General features: G+C 33.5%; 1 protein-coding gene across 8 annotated transcripts in view; it reads right to left on the reverse strand.

Annotated features, from left to right (window-relative positions):
• Nucleotides 1–707: 707 nt before the first annotated feature.
• Nucleotides 708–22,667, reverse strand: part of LOC115228487 (SURP and G-patch domain-containing protein 1) — a 41,085-nt gene continuing 19,125 nt past the window's right edge. For 3 of the 8 annotated variants that reach the window (XM_029799059.2, XM_036500354.1, XM_036500355.1), the window contains exons 5-15: nt 21,584–21,701; nt 18,801–18,901; nt 15,337–15,463; nt 14,958–15,079; nt 13,182–13,379; nt 12,835–12,923; nt 6,198–6,372; nt 4,950–5,047; nt 3,519–3,673; nt 1,930–2,059; nt 708–1,445 (exon numbers count right to left, since the gene is read on the reverse strand). In XM_029799059.2, coding sequence (XP_029654919.1) covers nt 1,419–1,445; nt 1,930–2,059; nt 3,519–3,673; nt 4,950–5,047; nt 6,198–6,372; nt 12,835–12,923; nt 13,182–13,379; nt 14,958–15,079; nt 15,337–15,463; nt 18,801–18,901; nt 21,584–21,701 — 1,340 coding nt within the window. In that variant the 3' untranslated portion in view covers nt 708–1,418. The remainder of the gene's footprint in view (nt 1,446–1,929; nt 2,060–3,518; nt 3,674–4,949; nt 5,048–6,197; nt 6,373–12,834; nt 12,924–13,181; nt 13,380–14,957; nt 15,080–15,336; nt 15,464–18,800; nt 18,902–21,583; nt 21,702–22,667) is intronic. The other 5 variants (XM_029799090.2, XM_029799084.2, XM_029799077.2 and 2 more) reach the window with 5 other exon arrangements.

The following is a 22,667-nucleotide window of genomic DNA, read 5'->3' on the forward strand; positions in this document are numbered from 1 at the left end:
GCATTATCCTGTTATTCACTATGCCTTCTCTCCTGAATCACTTCTGTTGACATTCCATTACCACATGCTCTTTCAGCTGTACCCCTATCCTTAACTATCTCTCTAATCTCCACTTTTAACCTTGATCTTCCTTCACACTCTTCTGTTCACCTTCATTTCTTTCCAGATTATCACTCTCTCCAACCTTTTACTCACTCAAGCCATTCCCACTCAGCTATGAGTGGCTATTTAGTGTTGCAAGTTATATGGTAATCTAACTTGTGCTAGTACTTTTACCCAGTGAAATGAAATAGTTGACATTAGAAAGGCCATCCAGCTGTAGAGATCTTGGCATAACTGGAGCATGATGTGGTCCTCTATTGGCCAATTGATTAGATCTTGTTGAACTATAGAAAATGTACATAAAATGATTGTACGTTGGAAATTAATCCAAGTTTCACACAGTAAGTAATCCATTTCTGTTAAGATACTTAGCATAAAATGGATAGATGAGCTCCTATAACTTTACATACATTTTTACTATTTTGGTAATGTATTTAAGCTTTATTATAAGTACAGATGTCTCATAGTAAAGAGATATTCCATAATGTTCTCTCTCCACTCTGTGTTTGGAGTAAATATATATAACTATCATACAGGTATGGAGAATTCTTAATCAAAACCAAATACTGTCTTGAAGAATTATGTATCAAACAATAACAAAAAACATTGCTTCAATAATGCTTTAATGATCACAGTAAACAGGGAATATCTTGGGATTTGGTTCTTCTTTCTTTCACCTGACATAATTTTGCAAGAGTTAGTCAACATTTGGAGAAGGAAGAAAGATAAAAAAAAAACAAAAAAACAAACCCCCTGACTAACACAAAATGGAATGTGACAGTTCAAGTTAGTACATGCACAATGAATTTGTGGCTTGTTCAATTTAAATTAATAGAAGCTACACCAGGCAAACTTTCCATGCTGCTTTTGTACTTTTAACTTGACATTCTGGAGATACATAAAAATTATAATTATAGAGCAGAACATCACAACCCAAGAGAAAAAAGTTGAACATCTCTTCAATTTTCACTAAGCTGACTATGACAAGCTGAAATGTTTCTTATTGACTGAAAGATTCAAAAAGATAGTGAAATTTGTCTTGCACTTATTTTACAAACAGCAGTCAATAACATGGAGTGGGAGGGGCTTTAATACCAGATAGCTCTTATTGAATACTTTTTTGCCAGAAAGACTAAAAAGAAATTAGGCTTTAGAAATCAGAATATAGAGCAGATATGATGATATATTGTGCATTTTCACAAGATAGCCAACAACAGATTGATAATATAATAGTTGTTAGATTTTGGACATGAAAATAACATTCTCTGATGAATATAAGTTTTTTTTTCAAATGAAGTTTTCTGTTTTAACTTTCGTCAGTAATATGGCCGGCGTGGATTGTTCTGTAAAATAATAAACTACTTGATTAGGTTAGGAAAAAGAAACATATGCAAATTTAATTTTTTTTTTTAATACACAAGAACAAACTTTACAATATAAAATGACCAGTAACATTTAATCCTTTAAATACATTGTCACTGTTCAGTATTAGTGTATAATGAGTGCTCAACATTGGTGGATAAACAAGGTAAACCAATGGTTTCATGTGAAGAGATCTCCCCGATTGTTCAAGAGTACCACATGGAAGTGTTGGTACTTGTCTCCATTTTGCATGAGATTATATATGCATACACACAATTTTTTTCACTCAATAAGCTACCCATGTTAGGTTACAGTCAAATTACAACATACAGAGGATATTTTGTCGAATACTACTTTCTATCATATATGCACATAACAAAATGTTGTAAGATACTAATCAACTATTTTCCCAGTGTCCTGTATTGCTGTAATGGAATAAAGACAGGAAGATACATATGAACTCACCAATGGATTAGGTCGAAATCTGTAGGCAAGCATCATTCGTTTTCTAAAGGCTTCATATTCATCATCATCTTTTGTAAGATTTGCAGGTCGCTCAACTCCAAATCCACCACCATCAACTGATTGAATACCTCTGCAATCAAAATAAATTATTTCTTTTCTCATATTTAAAATATAGACATATTACACTTTATATCTTATGAAGAAATTGCAAGTAGATATTTCAATTCTTGCTTGCAGAAGAAAAACTATAAACGATTCATTTGTCTTTTAGACACAAAAGACTTTTTTGTAATGGAAAGGGAATATCATTTATTGTAGGTCCATGCAAGCATGGGAAAATGAGTAAGAAAAGAATTACTCAATCTTTGAATAGTATCTCTGCTGTCAAAGTCAACATCTTTGCTAAATGCTTTTCAGTAGCTCCACTAACAATATAAACTAATCAGTGCTTGCTACATATAGCCCCTCCCCCCATCTGATTTTCAAGCAATGTACACCAAAAAATAAGTACAACCTTAAGCAAACCCTTGTATGTGTTGCTCTTCATTAGTATCTATTTGGAACTTCATGCCACAGCTAGCTATCCACTTCTACACTTTCAGTTCTAAACTGATGAAACAATCATGGCCAATTCTTTACTATAGCTTCAACAAGCAGAGAGAGTTGGCAAAAATTTGGCAACTAGGTTCAATGCCACACAATATTTAGTTTCTCCATAATTCTAAGTTCAAGCTTTGCAAATACCATGCCTTTTATCTATCCAAAGTTAGAAAAGGACCATGTGGGGGGGGGGGACAGTATTCATTCACATAACTAAACCCCTCGCCCAAAACATTAACAGTAATCAACTTTGCAACATGACAATAACTGCTGTATCAAGTCTCAGTTTAAACATTACAAACTGAATAAATGACATACAAGCTTCAAACTTATGTAGGAGTTTAACAAAGGATCACAAGCTTCTGCTTCAGTTAAATTACTGTTCTCACAATATAACATGAAGATAACAACCGTCCATTCTTGTGTACTCTTTAAATTAAATGTTTTGTTCCCTATTTAATGTGTCCCTTTTTCTGCCAATAACAACACCCATCATGTCATCAAATTAAAATCTATTTTACTATGACATATAAAACCAACAAATTGCCTCACTAAACATTTCTTATGAACAACACATGCTAAGCATCATATTGAAATTCAGTATCTGACAATTTCAGTAGCTCAAGCAACCTTTCAAGGAAATTCTAGATTATTAGCGATGCCAGAACCACATCTAACACATTTGCTTTTTCCTTCAGAGCTTTAGATAACTTGATTACTTTTGGCCTTACTATGCTCTCATTTGGCAGCAGAACACAGAAAGTTTAGACTGAATGATGGAGTATGAAAATAATTCAATGTCTACATTTGAGATTCAGTATCCTAGAATGTCAGTAACTCAAATGTATTTTTTATCAGCCAATTGATAGAAAGCTATTTGCTTTTTTTTTTTGCAGTGAAAATACATATTATGAATGTCATCGACATTGAACTAAAATCTGTGAAAATAATTATGGAACTAATGGAGAATTAAGATTGGAAACACATACTTATTAACTGGAGTTTTTATACCCTGGCTTTCAGATCCTAGGCCTTCTCCTTCTTGCCAACCTAGACGTTGCAACATCTGGTAACCAATATTTTCGCAGGTCAGCTTAAATTCTTTGTAGTCAGAAAGGTCAGGCTCTCGTCCTTCTTTTAGTGCCTATAAACAATAGTAAATGAATTTAAGTGCTAAGAAGTTAAGCAAAAACTTAATGACATATTAAAGAGGATGAAATCAGGTATTAACACTTCTCGTACATTTAGACTACCATTAATTATATTTCTGCTGTGTTGATGTTTTAATACAGTACTGGTGCCATGTAGAAAGTACCCAGTCTACTCTGCAAGGTGGTTGGCATTCGGAAGGGCATCCAGCCATAGAAACCATGCCAAAACAGACATTAAAGCCTGGTTTGCCAGCTCCTGTCAAACTATCCAACCCATGCTAACATAAAAAATGGACATTAAATGATGACGATTAGTAATATCTCAACTTATAAGCAAAGTGAGACTTAATTGAAAAGAAGTTCAATCATTTTGTTATTCATAACATGCTGCTACTACATTTTTTTATGTTGGGTTATGCAAGAATACATGGGACACATGCAAATACATATTGGCTGACTATTTTCAATCTATTGACTGAACAAACAGCAACAAAGTAAAACACTATTCTCTTCCAGCATAATATATATATATACTTATTCATGAGTATGGTAAACAGGAACTACATTTTTGAATCAGTTTTATTCAACCAGCTTTTTTGGCTGACTGCCAATATCAACAGTTGTAACTACTACAACCATATAGCAAGTCCTATGTTTTACTACTTGAGATATATATATATATATATAAGCACAGGTGTGGCTGTGTGGTAAAGAAGTTTGCATCCCAACCACATGGCTCCAACTCCAGGTTCGGCCCTACTAAGTGGCCACCTTGGGCAAGTGTCCTCTGTTGTAAGGCTTGGGCCAGCCAAAGACTTGAGTGGATTTGGTAGACAGAAACTGAAAGAAGCCGTGTGTGTGTGTTTGTCCTTCACCACTGCTTGATAACCAGTGTTGGTGTGTTTACATCCCTATAACTCAGCAGTTTGGCAAAGTGACCCATAAGAGAAGTACCAGCTTTAGAAAAAAATAAGTACTGGGATTGATTCATTCAACTAAAAATTCAAGGCAGTACCACTGCATGGCTGCAGTCTAATGACATGTAAAAGAGATAAAATATATACACTCCTATGTAAATCCATGTGGCTGGTACTGAAATGTTTACAAGTGTTAATGGAATAAGCTAAATTTCAGATCCAATCCTCTCCTTTATTTCTCTCTCCCTCACACACAAGCTTACAATATTATAGTTAATTAATCATCAAACTGAATACTGAATAATCATCTCTGACAATGAGTATATAAATTTCCAAAATATATATTACTTACATTGTATGTTTCCATAAATTTTTCTAATTCATCTGGAGGTAAAAAATCACCAATAAAATGTTTGCCTTTGTTCATTTCTGTCAACTGTTCGGCCCACTCTGAAAAGGAAAATATAATTGCACAATGAAAAGGAACATTCTTAATTCACTGAAGACAATTTTAAACTACATCTTTATATTTTAAGTGTTGATATTGACATCTTTTATCTTTTACTTGTTTCAGTCATTGGAGTGTGGCCATGCTACCTTAAAGGATTTAGTCAAGCAAATTGACTCGAGTACTTATCCATCTTTTTTGCTTAACCATTAAGTTATGGGAACATAAATAAACCAACACTGGTTGTCAAGTAGTGGTGGTGGAGGTAAACATAAAAATAAACACACACACATTTATCTGTTTCTGTCTACCAAATCAACTCACAGAGCTTTGGTTGCCTGAGGCAATAGTAGAAGACACTTGCCCAAGGTGCCACACAGTGGGACTGAACCTGTAAGCAAGTGGTTGGGAAACAAACTTCTTACCACACAGCCACACCACAGAGATGAAAATAAGACTTTCTAAAGTCCAAACCAATGCTCTTTAAGTGTAACAATCACAGGTACCAATCAATAAATTTATTTTTAACTCTAGAAGTAAAAATCTGAGAATTGTAAGTTATGTTGAGTAAAAGTTACTAAAAATCACTAAATTTTTTAACATCGTCAATTAAACCTGGAAAATGATACAAAAAACCATGAAGTAAAATGTGAGCAAAAATATAAATATAGAAGTGAAATCCAAAAATGTGAACAGGAAAAGAATATGATAAATACAAACATTCATTAACAACGGGCTAAAACATATTTAAGGATTTAATAAATTCTGTAAAATTTCTTTAATCTTTTACTTGTTTCAGTAATTAGACTGCAGCCATGCTAGGGCACTGCCTTGAAGTTTTAATTGAATAAATTGATTCTAGTCCTTTTTTTGTTAAGCCTGGTACTTATTCTATCAGAAGTGGCAGTTGGGGGCTAACATAGACAAAAACACACACACACACACAGATATATGTATATATACAATGGGTTTCTTTCAGTTTCTATCAACCAAATTCTTTCACAAGCCTGAGGCTATAGCAAAAGCCACTGGTCTAAGGTGCCACGCAGTGGGACCAAACTCAGAACCATGTAGTTAGTCATGCCTAAATCCTCAACAAAACCATATATTATTTCTCGGTTACACAAATATAATATAAAAGTCTGTTCTTACCTCTGGTAGCATTCATTTCAGCCATCCTTTTTTTATGCTCCCAGGTGCCACCTTCTACATCCTCGTCTGAATCATACTCGTATATAGGATTTAGAGCAATACCAGCTGCCTCTGCCATCACTGCTGCTTCCTTGGCTTTCTTCTGAGCTAGAATTAGCTCATACATCATGTTAAGCTATAGTTTGATAGAATGGGAATGATTTTATAATGTACAAAATAACTAATAATTCACTTTTTAGTGGGTGGGTCTCCATTTGAAGCATCAGTCTCATATATATAAATCCTCAAAGCAATCATCTGCTAAAAAGATGTGCTTTGGTGGGTCTTGAAAGATTGGAACATGTGAGTGACAAGAATTGTTGAAGTATTGTGGATAAACCTATGCTCTTCTATTCGTTCCTATAAGCAAAACATTTGGCCCTGATTCTGATGTGTTTATTAGTGTATATAAAAGGTCAATACTAAGTCCTTTGATCATCATCATTCTCATAAAAAGACACTGTCACCTTTGGATGCCTTTAAGAGCTAATCTATGCATAGAAGATCATATCCAACAACAAAATTATCCATGGTTAGCTTTCTAGTTTGTATCATTTTTTCTCATTAAAATGAATTCTGCAACCTAACTGAATATAGCTGAAATTAACTACATACAAATTAAACAGCACCAACAGTTATCTCATTTCCTTAGTCCTGAAATAACTTGTGTCATAATTTTGTCTGAGAACAAAGACTAAAAATCAATATTTTTATACCTTCCTAACTAAAGTAGATCCATAAACAATTGCAAAAAATGAACACTCAACTAGCTATAAATCTTATACAAAATTCTACAAATTTCTCTGCATAAAATTCAACAAAACATTTGGAATTTAAAATTTCCTTTAAATTTATGTGGAAAATTAAAATAAAACAATGTGGGGGATCAGCATGACAAAGAATAGAACCAACTTTTCCTTGTGTGTTGTAAATGGTGACTAAACGAGGTTGAGTCAGGATATGTACTCTGACCTTGTAAAACCAACACCAGCAATGACTACCCAAACAAACCCATGGGTTGTGGGGTGCAGTGGTGTCATTCACCAGAAGGAAATCACCAACAAATGGTGGATGCAGTGACATGGTGCTGCAGCATATTACCCCATACTACTACTCCTCCTCTTTGAATTAATATCTCAAATTATCCAAAACACAGTATTGTGGAGAACTTCAATTTCACTGATCCACCTGATTTATACTTTTGAAAAATCAATGCTAACTGAAAAATAATATCAGATTTAGTTACTATGTTCCACCCATTTGTTCAAGCTTGACTAAGCAATCAACTATGATGTAAGAGAGGAATTTGTTTTTTGTTAAATCAGGTAAAGCAGAAGAGAGTTAGATGCCTTGATTCAAACTAATGGCTAAATGGTCAATAGCTTAGCATCTAAAACTTGCTGCAATTGTGCTTCATCTTTAAAAACATCCATTCATTATTCAGTAATACCAAAAGTAAAGTTGGTAATAAATATACACCTTAACCAAAACTTTTCACATTAATCTCAATTCACTTCATGGATGTAAATTAAAAGTTATTGTTTTCTTTACATCAGTACACACAGAGTATAAAATCTAAAATGTGAAATATAATATTTGTAGGAAATAATGCTAAGAGTTTTTTTTTAACATTAATGAATAAAACTATGTACCTCTTTGTGAACAGAATTGTAAACGAAAATAAAATCAATAATACCAGGTATTGGCTCCTGTGGCTTCTAATTGGGCCCCACATGCAAGGTCATTCACTGTTTATCTTGATATGAAATCACCATGTTGTGCACATGGTTGTGATGCATATGCTTGGTGTACCCTTATTGGATGGGTAGTCATGATGGGTATACTGGGCTTTGTATATTTTACCCGTATCACTTTGATGGCATGTACTGCTCCCTCACTCAATAATAATCTTTTCTTTATTCACCACTGAGGATTTATATAGAAAAATTGGGGATGGCACAAGACAACATAACACAAGAGAGTGGGATTTAATTATGTAAAAAGGTAATAACAATTAAAATTATAAATAAATCCCCAAAAGAGGAAGACTTCCAAGGGCTGCTTGTGGAAACCCCACAAAAACCACAATCATCCTGACCTCAAGGGCAAGTGTCCTCTCCACCTCATCTACTCTTGGCTTAGAGTAGACCCATTCATTCAGGCCATTCGTACTATATTCACCTACCTTTTAACAAAATTGCTGGGAGGCAGCACTTCCTTCTCTACCCTCACTTTCACATAAATATAATTTCAGATTCAATTCTTATCTCATTTGAAATTCTCTCCACAAGAAAATATTGTACATCTATTCAATTTAATGATTATATTTCTTTAACTTTTATCTTTAGGTCCTAGGTTCTCAAATTTAAGAAAGCAAGCCTTTCTTATAATTCAGTTTCCACACAAACTTCCCATCATTATGCGAACAATCTTTCCCCACAATGGATATTTAATCCTTAATCCAAAGTAAGTATTTTTTATTTATTTATTTGCTAGTCTGGACAAAGGGGCATTGTAAATTATAATTCAGGAAATGGTTTCAATAAATAATTTTATTCATTTTATGCATGTGGTCTCTTTCAATAACCTTGTTTTTAATTCTATGAAACTTGCAAAGATCCTCACAAACCAAGGTAATGTTTCCCCATGGTCGCATGTGTTTTTCAAAGACTAGAATTGAATAACACTGGTCATATGATGGTGATGTTTGTTTGCAATCATCTTGTGATGTCATAGCAAGAGTGCACACACATTACATGTATTTCTTGTTTCAGTCATTTGACTGTGGCCACCACCTTGAAGGGCTTTAGTCAAACAAATCAACACCATGACAGTTTTTAAAGCCATGTACTTATTTTATTCTATTGCTTCTTTTGCCAAACTGCTAAGTTATAGGGATGTAAACACACCAACACTGGTTGTCAAGTGGTGGTGGAGAACAAAAACAACCAGACACACACTGAGCTTCTTTCGGTTTCCTTCGACCAAATCCACTCACAAGGCTTAGGTCAGCACACACACACAGCTATGGTCTGCTTAAAACTATAGTGCAAAGTACTTGCCTAAGGTGCAATACAGTAGAACCAAACAGGAAAATATACAGTTCGAAAGCAAGCTTCTTAGCCATACAATGGAAAGGCAGACACTGAGTTCAACGAAACACAACACTTAAGCTATTTATCAACTACTGTCAACAAAATTTATCAAGATCATTTTCCTTAACCTTATTTGAAGCAATCAAAACCAATGTATTTGTTTTGTCAAACTGTCCAACCTGTGCTAGCATAAAAATTAAAAAAAGTTGGAGGTTAACTAGTACTTATAACTATATAAGTCAATCTGGTGTGAACTATGCTAATAACGCAGAGGGTCAGTGTATCTTGAAGATCACTATTTTCCACTTGTAAACCCTTTAGTATTCAGATTACTCTGTCAAATGGAATGCTTATTTATTCATGCTGTTTTGAATTAATCTCATAGCTTCAAGATTTCAATGATGTGATTATTTTTAGAATGACATTGTAGGGTATGTGTGAGAGGCTGGATCTGGCCAGTTTGAACATAAGACAAGGTAGAATATTTGGGCCGGATATGGCCAGTTTAAATGCTAAAGGGTTAAATAGCAGACAGAGCAGATAGAATATAGGAAATAATGTACACTATGTAAATATGATACATAAATTAAGGGAAAAATCTATTCTGTGAACATTTAGTGAAGAACCTCTACAAATAGATAATAAAGAAACTGCGATTATAAGAAGCAAAATTTAATACTAATATCAGTCAACACAGGAACACTTATATAAATGTGCATGGAGCTACGGCTTTGGCAAAAGAAATCATGTTTGAGGAAAGCTTCTGATGTTATATACAAACGACTACATTATCTGCTAAACTAACTGCTTACCATAGGAAAGAATACAAAATGACTTCATGAACAGATTGCTCATTTTAGATAAGAAAAATAAGAGCTTAGGTGTGTGATGATGTAGAGGATATCTACATTCAATAGTAGAACAAATAGCTGGTCATTAAAAGATAATAAATATACTATAAAGTCATCAAAAAGTTGGAGGAAAAATTCATTTAGGTAGAGGATAATGAGGTAGTAAAGCAGCCAAATAAACCAAGAAAAAGATTTTAAAAAAAACAGCTGCTGAAAATAGAACATATCTCCTTTTAACTACAACTATTTAAAACAACAAACTCCTATACCACAGTGAGCTCTTCAAGCAACTCAGCAGTCGTTTCTGTAGAACCAGATCAACAAGGGAATGGTTTTCATCACCAACAGTTTCTTGTCCCTGAGATCATTAGTAAAAGCAAAGTTATTGCCCTTGACATGAACAAAATTTTTAACCGTACATACTACAAAACACTAACATTCCTTTCAGCATCCATAGGGTCTCTAGGTCCTATTCAGGGGTTCATCAGAGTTTATTTGACTCATGCACTCTTTTTTCAATATAATAGTGATCTTTATTTGCAGACGTGCACACACACCAATACAGACAGTACTGGCCTTCACTCATCCTTGACACATTCCACTGAGATAAATTTTTTGCCAGGGGTTCATAACAGAAGCCTTGAAAAAAATTTCATAAATCAACATGTCCTACAAACACTTACATAAAACATCAAAATGGTTAGCAGTAATCACTTGCTTCTGTGGATATACAGATAAAAGTAGTAAACATAGAAGGGAAAGTTAAAAGTTGGTGAAAAGAGTTACAACCAATCTAATATAGAATGAAGATAAGATGGATAAACGGTGGGGACTGCTGTAGTTGGTTAGCCTGGGTCAGCTTTGATCAATGGCTGTAAGTGTTCCAGCCATGACCATCTCATTTTGGTTACTTTGGAGACTTGATGCCTTACTCAGAAGGCTATCTGTATCAGGTATAAAAATATGAATATATTTATGGTGAGTGAGAGTTGGCAAGTTTATGGAAAAACAATAAGCACCTTAACACTGCATTTCTTAGGTTCCTAAGTATCTTACATTCTATAGTTCCAAGTGAAAGCTATTCAGGCAATACAAAGAGGGTAAAATTACAATCAAAAGTAGCAATAGAGCCAATGAAGATTTTAAAATTAAATAATTGTATTGTTTCCCTAATGTCCTGGAAACCATAATGAAGATATTCAGAATTAACAATCATAGAAGCTTGTATATTAATATTAATAAATACCCCATTTTTACCGAAAATTAAGAAAGCAACACAGCTAAAGGGTTGTAGAAAAGATTTTGGAGAGAGATCGAGATCTAGAGATGATCAAAATCAACACTAGGTTTGCAATAGGTACCAAAAGTCTAATACTAGTATAAAGAAGGAATTTACAGAAACCTAAGCCTTCAGTGTGGATTTGGTAGACAGAAACTGAAAGAATCCTGTGCAATGTGTATGTGAATGTTTGTGTCTCCTTGTATTGACATCACATGAGTGTCACTGTCATACATGTAGTGTCGTTCATCTCCAATATTCTGCGGAAACATGTCTGGCTATAAAGAAATATTACTTTACTTGGAAGCAGATGAGGATCAGAAACAGTAAGGCTATTTGGCTGTAGAAAATCTACCTCAATAAACTTCCATGCGAGCATGGAAAAGTGGACATTAAATTGATGATGATCAACATTTTTAAATAGTGCAATTGTTTATCTTTACAACTAAATTAGTAATTAATCATTAATAATATGATGGTACATCTTTTCTGGCCTGACATGTCGATATTTTAATTTCTTGAAAATTTATCTCACTAGAGTGTCACTTATGTGTATACATGTACTTTTGAATTAGGTTAATGCATATTAGCTATGAACAATATGATGCTACAGGAAGGTTATTTGTTTTTTCTAAAGTCCATTGTGTCACCTAAAAATCAGTAACAAATCACTTGACACATGTGTCATAGCTTGCCATCATTAACCTACTGTATAAAGTGATTGTAAGTTTAGAAAATTATTGATGACAAAGAGAGTTTCTCTGTAAAAGTTGATGCCTGGTACACATCTGCAGTCTATACATAGATCAGATGAGGAAATGACTAATTATGAAAAGTATTAGACTATGATAACAAGTACAACTGATGGATAGGCTTGATTTTGAGGCGAGTCAAAAGTTTTGCAATATTTGCATACAAGCTAGTTTGTGGAGTGCATATCATGTGACCAAGTAGATGAAGCCATGGAAGGTTGGCAGTGTAGTGGTAGTTGGAGTCTTGACACACTGTACATTGCTTCAGTATGTATGCGAGTTGAAATGCATTCAGATGAACATGCAATGTAGTCTAATTTGGGAACTTATGTTTTACAAGTTTGAACTATTACAAAAGTCTTGAAAGGTGTTTAGGTAATGAGGTTTAAATACTGGCAGTTTCACAAACTTGGTGAATATTCAATAAAATCATGGAAGTGCAATTTTTTCCTAATTGAGGCCAATTCAAACAGCAGAAATAAAACTATTTCAATAATTCCAGTTTTAAAAACATTTTGTTTTTAAAACTGGAATTTTAAAACAAGCAATGCATAAAAGAAACCTGATGCGCAAATAGTAATTACATTATCTACAATTTAAAGAGTATAAGAGAAAACTTACCTCTCTCTGTTCTTTAATCTGTTTTAACTGGTCATCAGAAAGCGAATCACTACCAACCATCTTGCGGGCAAAATCTTGAATTGTCACAACTAAAAGATAAAGAAGAAATATATAACATTCATGAGCTATCTCCACTGCTCTTTAAACTCCTCTACCCATCAATACTCTCCCATCCTGTGTATAGGTATCTCAGCCTACTGCTCTTTAAATTCTATGTCTTTAATGATTTTGTGTAAATTAAACCTCTCCAACCCCACATCCCAAAATGGGTCATACAGAAGGCAGAAGGACACTGTTATAGGTATATAGATAAATAGAAATTAGGTAGATTAACAAAGATTTCTTACCAGGTGGTCGAGACACAGTAGCTGCAGTTGATGTCATTGGTAATGGTTGTACAGCAACAGGGCAGGGAACTGCGTTTGTTCTAGAGCCAGCAGGAATACTACTAGGGTCTAAAAGGTCAGATGGAAGAGGACAGAATTCTTCATGGGGACCCCACCGACTTCGCCGTTTCCTGCGCCCACATTTACCTTCTGCTAAACCTAAAAATATAATTATATCAATACTGAGATTACTATTGTCACAAGAAGCAATAATTTCATTTTACACAGCCTTCCATCACTCAACACCTAACAAAAGGCACAAAGAAATGTATACAATCTTGTTCTGAGTGATATTTTCTTTCCTTTTTTTTTAATTGTATAAAGTGGAAAAGGAGTATTCAGAAGCAATCTTCAAATGGGTTGTAAACTACTTCCATTCACAGAACTTACAAAGTAAAAGTAATTGTTCAAAGGTGGTATTATTATGGCTTGTAAATTAATTTCTGTTCAAAGAATTAAGGTGAATGATGACTATATAAATGAGACAGTTGTGAAAATAAACTTAAAATTGTGGGTAATAAACCGATATTACATTGACAGAATTTAACATTTGGAAATTCTATAGATTATGATTGAGAGAATTGACTAACTTCCTTTACAAAAGAGGGACCTCGTGAGATATAGTGAAAAAGAATATGATAGAACATAATTCATCTCAATCCTGCACAATGGGATTGACCCTGGAACCACATGGTTGTGAAGCAAACCTCTTTTAAACACAGCCATGCTTAACTATTTTGTTACCAACCTGTCTGAAAGCGCCCCTGGTTCTACAACACAAACTTCTGGTTTTAAAGTAATCTAAATAAAAATCTACCAAAATTTCAGTGTAATAATGACAGTTATTTGAATAAGTTTTTCATTATTCTCTTAAAATTAATTGAAACAAAGAACATTTCAAAAGAAATATGGTAACAAAAGGGTCAAGGGAAATAACTGCATGTAACACAAACTCTATTTCTTATTTCAATATGACAATAGTGTTCAACAATAACAGCACATTCGATGGCACTGTTGGTCTGGGAGATTCCTTCCAAATGTTTCTTACAAGAAATATAAACAGATTTAAAACATTAACTTGGCACTTTAGGACTACTTTGTAAACTTAGGAATTTTTTAATGTCAGATGTTTTGTACAAGGAAATATGTTTATATTTAATGCTGGCAAGTAGATTTCAGACAGTTTTGAGAATGAGGGTTCAATTGTTCGAACAACTGAATTACCTGCTCCTGAATTCATGTGTTACGTGGCTAAGCATTCATTCCATTGACACATACAGCCTTAACTCTCAGGCAGAGACAGTATGTCAATGTGTGTGTGTGTGTGTGTGTGTGAGAGACAAGGCTGTACTTTTTAAAATATAGACACAATCCACCATGCAATGGAATTGAATCCAGTACCTCATGGTTGAGAAATCAACTTCACAACTTGGCGATACTTCACTTACTATATTTAAAATACGAGTAACATCAGAAACAAATTCTTAACTCTAAAATTTTTACACAATTATTTTGTAAGCTAAATACTTGCACATAGTTTCAACTGATATTTCAGATTAATATTCAATGATATACATTAATAAAAAAAAGACAAACTAATAAAAAAAGCTTCAAAGTACAGTATCTCTCCTTTAGTTTACTTCTTGATTCACAGCAGTTTTACTGTGAAAAGTAGACACAGTTATTTAAAATTATCATAAATCAAATTTTAAAAAAATTTCTCCAAACTTTGCTTACCATTATCACCAGTATTTACTGTAGAAGTCATCTGTATGTCTTCTGTGTTTTTTAAACTACGCAATTCTTCAATTTTCAGCCACATTTTTTTGTGCAGTGAACATTCAGTATCATACAAAAACCTTGAAGAATGGGAAAATAAAAAAATAAACCTAAATTTATAGCAATAGCAATTCTAAATGTAATTAAAGAAAATAAAATCAGTCAATTTTATTATATCTTTATCAATAATACTTCATTTTCATGAGGCATAGATTGAAGAGTTGTTGGCATAAATGCTTTATCTAGATGTTTTTGGGAGACTGTTAACGGTAAACATCCAAACACATATAAATGCTTAGTTGTTTTACAAAGTATCAGAACATACCAAATATCTTACCAATAAGAAGGATTTTCTTTATTTTCAGCCAAGATTTTTTTTTCCATTTCTGGGCCACACTGCGCAATGATTACAGCTAGTTGGTCCACAAGTCCTTGCGGGTCGTCTGCTGGAGAGACTACAATCACTATCAGTATCTTTTACCTCCTAGTGTCAGCCAAGTCTAGCCACTGTGACAGAAACGGCAAACCACTACATGGTACTTGTGGCCCTGTTATACCACTAACATACACTTCAACAAGCACACATAAACACAAACTTGCAAGCAACAAAGCAGGCCAGCTGACTTCCAGTTGAGACAAGACAGAAGGAATGGAATAGGATTTTTCAATGAATAAAAATTGCTACAAATAAGTTTTATTCATATTTAAACTCTAGACATGGAATTTAAACAGTGCTAAGAACTAAATTTTCTCCACCACATTAAAAAATGAAATTGAAGATGATTAACATTTCAGAATTATTTTAGTTTATCATTAGGTTGATTTATAGAATCACATATTCTAGTGATTAACTATATAATTCCTTTTTGTATTTCATAAATTACATTAATATGCTCAATAATGCATCATCCATAATAATATATAGTAGGAGCAAAAATTGTCAACAGTATGTGCATGTGAGAGTGTGTGGCTTAGTGATAAGGATGTTTTGCTTGTTGTCATTAAGTCCAAGAGTTTGATTCGTGAACTGGGTGGCACATTATGTCTTTGAGCAAGGCATTTCATTTAATATTGCTTGAGTTTACTCAGCTGAAAAGGAGTACCAATCTAGTGCTGGTGCAGCTCTTTTTCCCCCTTCAGCTACTATATCCTTTTTGTTCTGTTGGGTTATAATTAGAGGGCCTAAAAAGTGTTTGCCTGCTCTTATGATTACACAGGTACCTAAAACTACTAGTGAAATTCTGTTACGTGCTAGCAGATCATACTCACTTGTGAGTGATGGTTATGTATAGTATGAACATTGTACTAATGTTGAATGTTAAGGAATAGAAATGGGAAGTAACAAAAGCAGAAATATGAAAAAAATGGATGACTCAGGCAGAACAAAATGACTGACTAACTTTTTAAAACAAAATCAGAAGATCAGTATAACTTGAAAATGTGACTTTATATATAAATTTTACGTGTTAAGTAAAAGTAGATTTCCTTTAATAGGTTCTGTTCATTTCAATGAAATTGTACATAATAAGTAAAAGATAGTTTACTTATTAATGCAAAATAAAACTCTTAAGGAGAAAACAAATATCCTTCACATTATATATTCTTTTATTCAATAATAAGTTACTTATAGAAGAAAAAAGTTTCATGACTTTTACAATTCCTCAGACTTGTGAGACTGATGCAGCTGATGTTCAGTTTGACAACTGCAGTTCAATGTCTACAGGAAAAACATGGAAAGAGAACTAGAGGTCTTGTCTGAATGTTTACAACAGAGAACACTCTGCAAAAGATACTCAAAAACTAGATGATGGTGGTTAAACCAGATTAGGAATACCACAGAAAAGTCATAAATAAAATTTCAACCGCATCATTAAATAGTAATAAAACTAAAGATTCAGGACAATTTTTCTTCTGTCTGCAAAGTTTAGTTTGTATTGGGCCATCCCATAAATAATGCGTTTTTTTTTCAATTGCATGAACTAAAAGTCAGAGGGGGGATGGGATAAACTACTTGCATCAACTTGCTATAAAAGCAGGTAGTAATTTTACCCTGTCCTTATTCTTAGTGCAAGTTTTGAAGAGTGCAATTCGATTTTAACAGTTATTTTTTCACTGCTATAATGAAAGTGACAAAGGAGCATATTTTGTTTTATGAGTTCAATAAAGGCAACAACGCAACAGAAAGTGCAAGGAATATTAATGCAGTATATGGAGATCGGACAATAAGTGTAAGCCAGTGTCAATGGTGGTTCCAGAAATTCTGAGCCAGAAACTACATCCTAGAAGATCTATAGAGCTCAACGAGGATGCCCTGCAAACACTGGTGGAACAAAATCCCATTGTAACTGTTAAGGAACAGACAGAGAAGCTTGGATTTGGTCATTCAACCATTCATTAACATCTGTGTGCCATCGGAAAACTCAGCAAATTGGGTCAATGGGTTCCTCACAAATTTTCCAAGGCTAATTGCATGCAGAGAGTGAATGTGTGCTCTTTTTTGCTGTCACATCTCATGAATGAACCTTTTTTGGACTGAATAGTAACTGGTGACAAGAAACGGGTTCTCTATAAAAATGTCAAGCACCAAAGACAGTGAGTAGGGAAAGGAGAAACATTGGCAGCCCAGGCTACAGAAGGTCTTCACCCACATATGGTGTTATCTGTTTGGTGGGATATAAAAGGTTTAGTCCACTTTGAACTTTTAAACCCAAACCAAATGATAAGAAAGGAGATCTACTATGAGTAGCTTGAATGGCTTAAGTCAGTGCTAAAAAAAAATGACCATCTTTGCTTTCAAGATGAAAAGTGTTCTTCCATCATGATGCTTGGCCACATACAGCGAGGATGACATTCCAAAGGCTAGAGCAGTTTGAATGAGAAACAAAGCCCCACCAACCATATTTGCTGGACATTGCCCCATCTAATTATCATTTATTCCCTAGTCTTCAAAATCATTTGGAAATAAAAAATATGAATTTTGTAGACAAGGACAGAACAGTACTGGAGGAGTATTTTTTGTCACGGACAAGTGAATTTTGGAAGAAGGGCCTTGCGAGTCTACCAGATAGATGGAAGAGCATTGTAGAAAATGAAGGAGAGTATATTTCAGATTAAAAAAGAACTTTGTTTATCTTAATTTTGAAAAATAAAAGTATAAAAAAAACTGCATTATTTATGGAACGACCTAATATATATATATATATGTCTAAATTTGACCAAAATCAGTCATGGGCAGACTGCAGAACATTCTGAATGGTATGCCTAATGAAAAATTATTCGGAATTTTTTCTTAGTAGTGTGGCCCATGAGTTGTCTCATGTAACCTGTTTCTCAAAAAAGGCTGCCTGTGCTTCATCTAATCTTTAAAGCTTTTTATTTCCTAACATGTAAAAAAATTAAATCTCAAAGCAGCTATAGCAACAATAAAAAAAACAAAAACAGAGTAAGCATTTGTATACATGCACACAACAAATGACATTAACCAGGCATTCATATGGCAAACATACCCATCCATACTCCTTTCTACACATATAATGAAGGCAAATATATACATCATTAATGTCACAGAGGTTTACTGTTACTACATTTCCCAATTACAGAAAAATATTTCAACTACAACTAAATTTATTAGAAAAATCAAACAAAGATCAAATATCAAGTTACTTAAAATTTAGCTTAAGATTTGAAATTTAAACATCAATAGTTGAAATGAATAAACAAAACTCCTATTGAAAATTTATGAAGTTAAAAAAAAATAAGTAAATCTATTAAGGGATAAAACATTAAAGAATAGGGGAATACCTCTTTCTTCATTTTCTTCTTTCTTCAAATTTTTCAAAACTGCATCCTCGCTCTTTATTCTGTTGTTTGGAGTTTGTTTTGAGTCATTCTGGGAAGGTACACTAACATAGAAAATATAATGAAAATAAGAAAATCCATGATCAGATTGTTATTAGCAATAATAAAGTAAATTAACATCATTATAATTTGCTGTTAAAACTTACAAATTGGCATCCACTAATGTAAAATATCTTAAGTTGTCATACTGTATTATGCTTATGAATTCTATTATTTCCTTGTTACTGACACATACCTAAGTCAATCATTGCTTAATTTAAATATTGTTGGTAAATTGGTTTGCTGTTGCATTTTACCTGAAATAATCCTAATCCTTGTCAATATAGTATGGAAAAAATCTCAGAACCAAAGGTTTTTAAATTATTATTCCTTACAATATATGCAGAATTTAATGGGCTTTGAATTAACATCTAGCTAATAGTAAACTGCACATACAGAAAGTGTGTCTATATGTATATGTGTGTATACACACACACAAGTCTGTTACAGCGAAAGTCATTTACAAATGGATCTCAGTAAACTCATTATAAATGAATTTTTAATATCCACACAATGGTTTCAAGAGTTCAAAGAATTATAGGCAACAATAAACACTCAATCATTATCACATCCTAAAAATTGCTGTCACTCCACTCTCAAACAAAACTTTATCACCATCAGAGATAATAATCCTCTTCTGCTAAAGTGAAACTGTCTGCACTGAACACTTATCCTTTTGCCCTAACAGTCTCTGTTGTATCCATTTATGTCCTGTTCTATTCATTGCATTACAAATCTCATTTTTATTTAAAAGATTTTGTCACCATTTCAACAGAAATAGTTTCCCATGGCTCTTTCACCCATTGCACAACAATATCTTGGTCTAGGCTTTTCAAAGCACTCACTTTTGTTCTTTATTTCCAGATTCTTTCCATGTGTTCAATTATTTTTATAGGTGTTAAATAGTTTATTTACTAAGTACATTTAACCCCTGTGAATGGTTCCATACAAGGTAAGACATTGGCTTAAAAAGAAATCCAAGTCTTTTCATACACACTTCATCTAACCAAACAAATATCAATGTATCGTCCATCCATCCATCCTTTAACTCTTTAGCATTCAGATTATTGTCAAATGTATTATTTATTCACATTGTTTTGAATTAATTAAGTATTTAATAACTTCAAGATTTCAATGATGTCATTTCTTCTTAGAATGACATTGTAAGGTAGGTGTGAAAAGCCAGATCTAGCTGGATTGAACATCAAACAGAATATTTTGGCTGGATATGGCCAGCTTAAATGCTGAAGGGTTAAGGTGAACATTAACAATTACATTACTTAAAAATTTTTCCACTGGTATATTTTTCTTTTCAATATTATCATAAATTTAAGTTTTATGCTAAAATTATTGTAAAATGTTGCTTTCTATGTTTTTACACAGACTGCTGTTTCCAGAGAAATTCAGTGGTTTATCAGGCATGTCAAAAGACATGTTTCATCCATGTTCCTTGTCGTTGACAATTCATATCCTAAACATGGTTACAAAGATATAGAACTGTGCTTTATTGTTAACATGCTTTAGGAATTTTTGTGTAAAGTAGGTTTACAGACAGAATGCAAGCTCATTTCTGTTCATGAATCCCATTAGACCACATAACTGAAATGAGGAACTTTCAAGTCATATTTACTTTTAATTACAAATAGTTGTAATTCTAATAATCATATGGATGACAAGTTCATTCATCTCCAATTCATATACTGGAATTTATATATCTTTCTCTAGTTTCTCATACAGGGAGACAGAATATCATTTAGCAGGTTTTGTTTTTGGTTTTCCAGTGATTATACTTTTGCCAATCCCTTGCTAAATTTTCTGACAAATTCTCAGCACTAGAATTTACATATTCTTCAGTATTTTCAATAACACCTTAAAAGTGGCATCTCAACCTTTTACCTTTAGCATGCATGGTTCAGGTTTTTGTCATTTTTATTTTAGAAAATGAATTTTTTTTTAATACTCTGTCAACAAATTTACGTGGTAAGAAGTTTATACAATATAACATGAATACTGTGAAGGAAGATCTATTTTGAAGTAGAATCTAATTCTGTTTAAGTGGTCATGGTGTGACACCATTAATGTATACTTGTTTACCAGACTGTTGCACAGTTGTCTCTGATACATATATATATATATATATACTTTATTTAAAGCAGCAGAAAATTCAACAAAACCTGTTACTCTGAGTTTCACGTTCCCGTTCGTCGGACAGATTTTTCTAGCAAAAACTGTCCAACGAACGGGAACGTGAAACTCAGAGTAACAGGTTTTGTTGAATTTTCTGCTGCTTTAAATAAAGCATATTACTCTATCACTGGTATTTGAGTACTCTTTTTTCCACCTTGTTTCACATTTATGTGTTTACTCCGGTATATTTTATATATATATATATACATAGCTCTTCAACACATCCTGTGAGACAATACAATCTATCATTATAGTTACTTGTCAATGAAAAGTAGATACCATTGATCTTTAAATGTTTTACTATTGAAGATAATGTCTTGCCTCCATTTAATATTCCTCTTCAAACAATACAATGGCTTGTTTATCAAGTGTTCAATTATAAACACAATTAAAAACAAGTAGTTCTAAATATTTGCCTCATGCCAAAACACTTTAAATTCTTAATTAACCAGTAAAGGGTATAGATTATTATATAGAAATATTTAAGTGAATCAGCTTACTTTGATGTAATTTCAAAATTCTTTTGTTTCTCTGTTTCTGCTGCAACAGAGCAGTTTTCACTGTCATCAGTTTTGTGAGACAAGTTTTCTTTCCGTCCACTTGTGGGCTGAAGCTTTACTGCAAAATAAATTACAAATTCAGAATAAAGGAAATATGCAGACACATTTTAAATTTTCACGATTTTATCATTTTTAATATTATGAAATAAACAAATATATAAAGAAATAATTAATATAATAATTTATTAAACTAAGTTCAATAAATTTCATCAAATAACTGAAATGAAGCAGATTGGATGTTAAAATAGATTATCCTTTTATTTCATCATCATCATCGTTTAACGTCCGTTCTCCATGCTAGCATGGGTTGGACGGTTCGACCGGGGATCTGGGAAGCCAGAAGGCTGCACCAGGCTCTGGTCTTATCTGGCAATGTTTCTACAGCTGGATGCCCTTCCCAACGCCAACCACTGAGTGTAGTGGGTGCTTTTTACGTGCCACCTGCACTGGTGCCAGGCGAGGCTGGCATCGGCCACGGTCGGATTGGTGCATTTTACGTGCCACCTGCACGGAAGCCAGTTGAGGCGGCACTGGCTTCGGCCATGATTCGGATGGTGCTTTTTACATGCCACCGACACGGAAGCCAGTTGAGGTGGCGCTGGCATCGGCCACGATTCGGATAGTGCTTTTTACGTGTCTCCAGTCCAGGGGTCCTGGCATCTGCCAGGTGCCAGTCATAGGATTGGTTCAATTTCGATTCCGATCAGATAATTGTTTCTAACAAAAGGACCAAGATTTCCATAAAGAGAACATCATAAAGGTTGAATTTGTACTCTTCAGAAGGTGAGATTTAAAGGAAAATAAAAACTGAATTGATTCAATTAATTGTGAGTGGAAGAATGAATATACAAATACCTAAATAATAATGATAACTAAGAAAAAATTCTATGTATATTTTAAACATCTTTTTTTCTTCTTATTTTCCTTTAAATCTCACCTTCTGAAGAGTACAAATTCAACCTTTATGATGTTCTCTTTATGGAAATCTTGGTCCTTTTGTCAGAAACAATTGTCTGGGAATATG

This window comes from Octopus sinensis, linkage group LG2, assembly GCF_006345805.1.
Source record: "Octopus sinensis linkage group LG2, ASM634580v1, whole genome shotgun sequence".
Classification (NCBI taxonomy): Eukaryota; Metazoa; Mollusca; class Cephalopoda; order Octopoda; family Octopodidae; genus Octopus; species Octopus sinensis.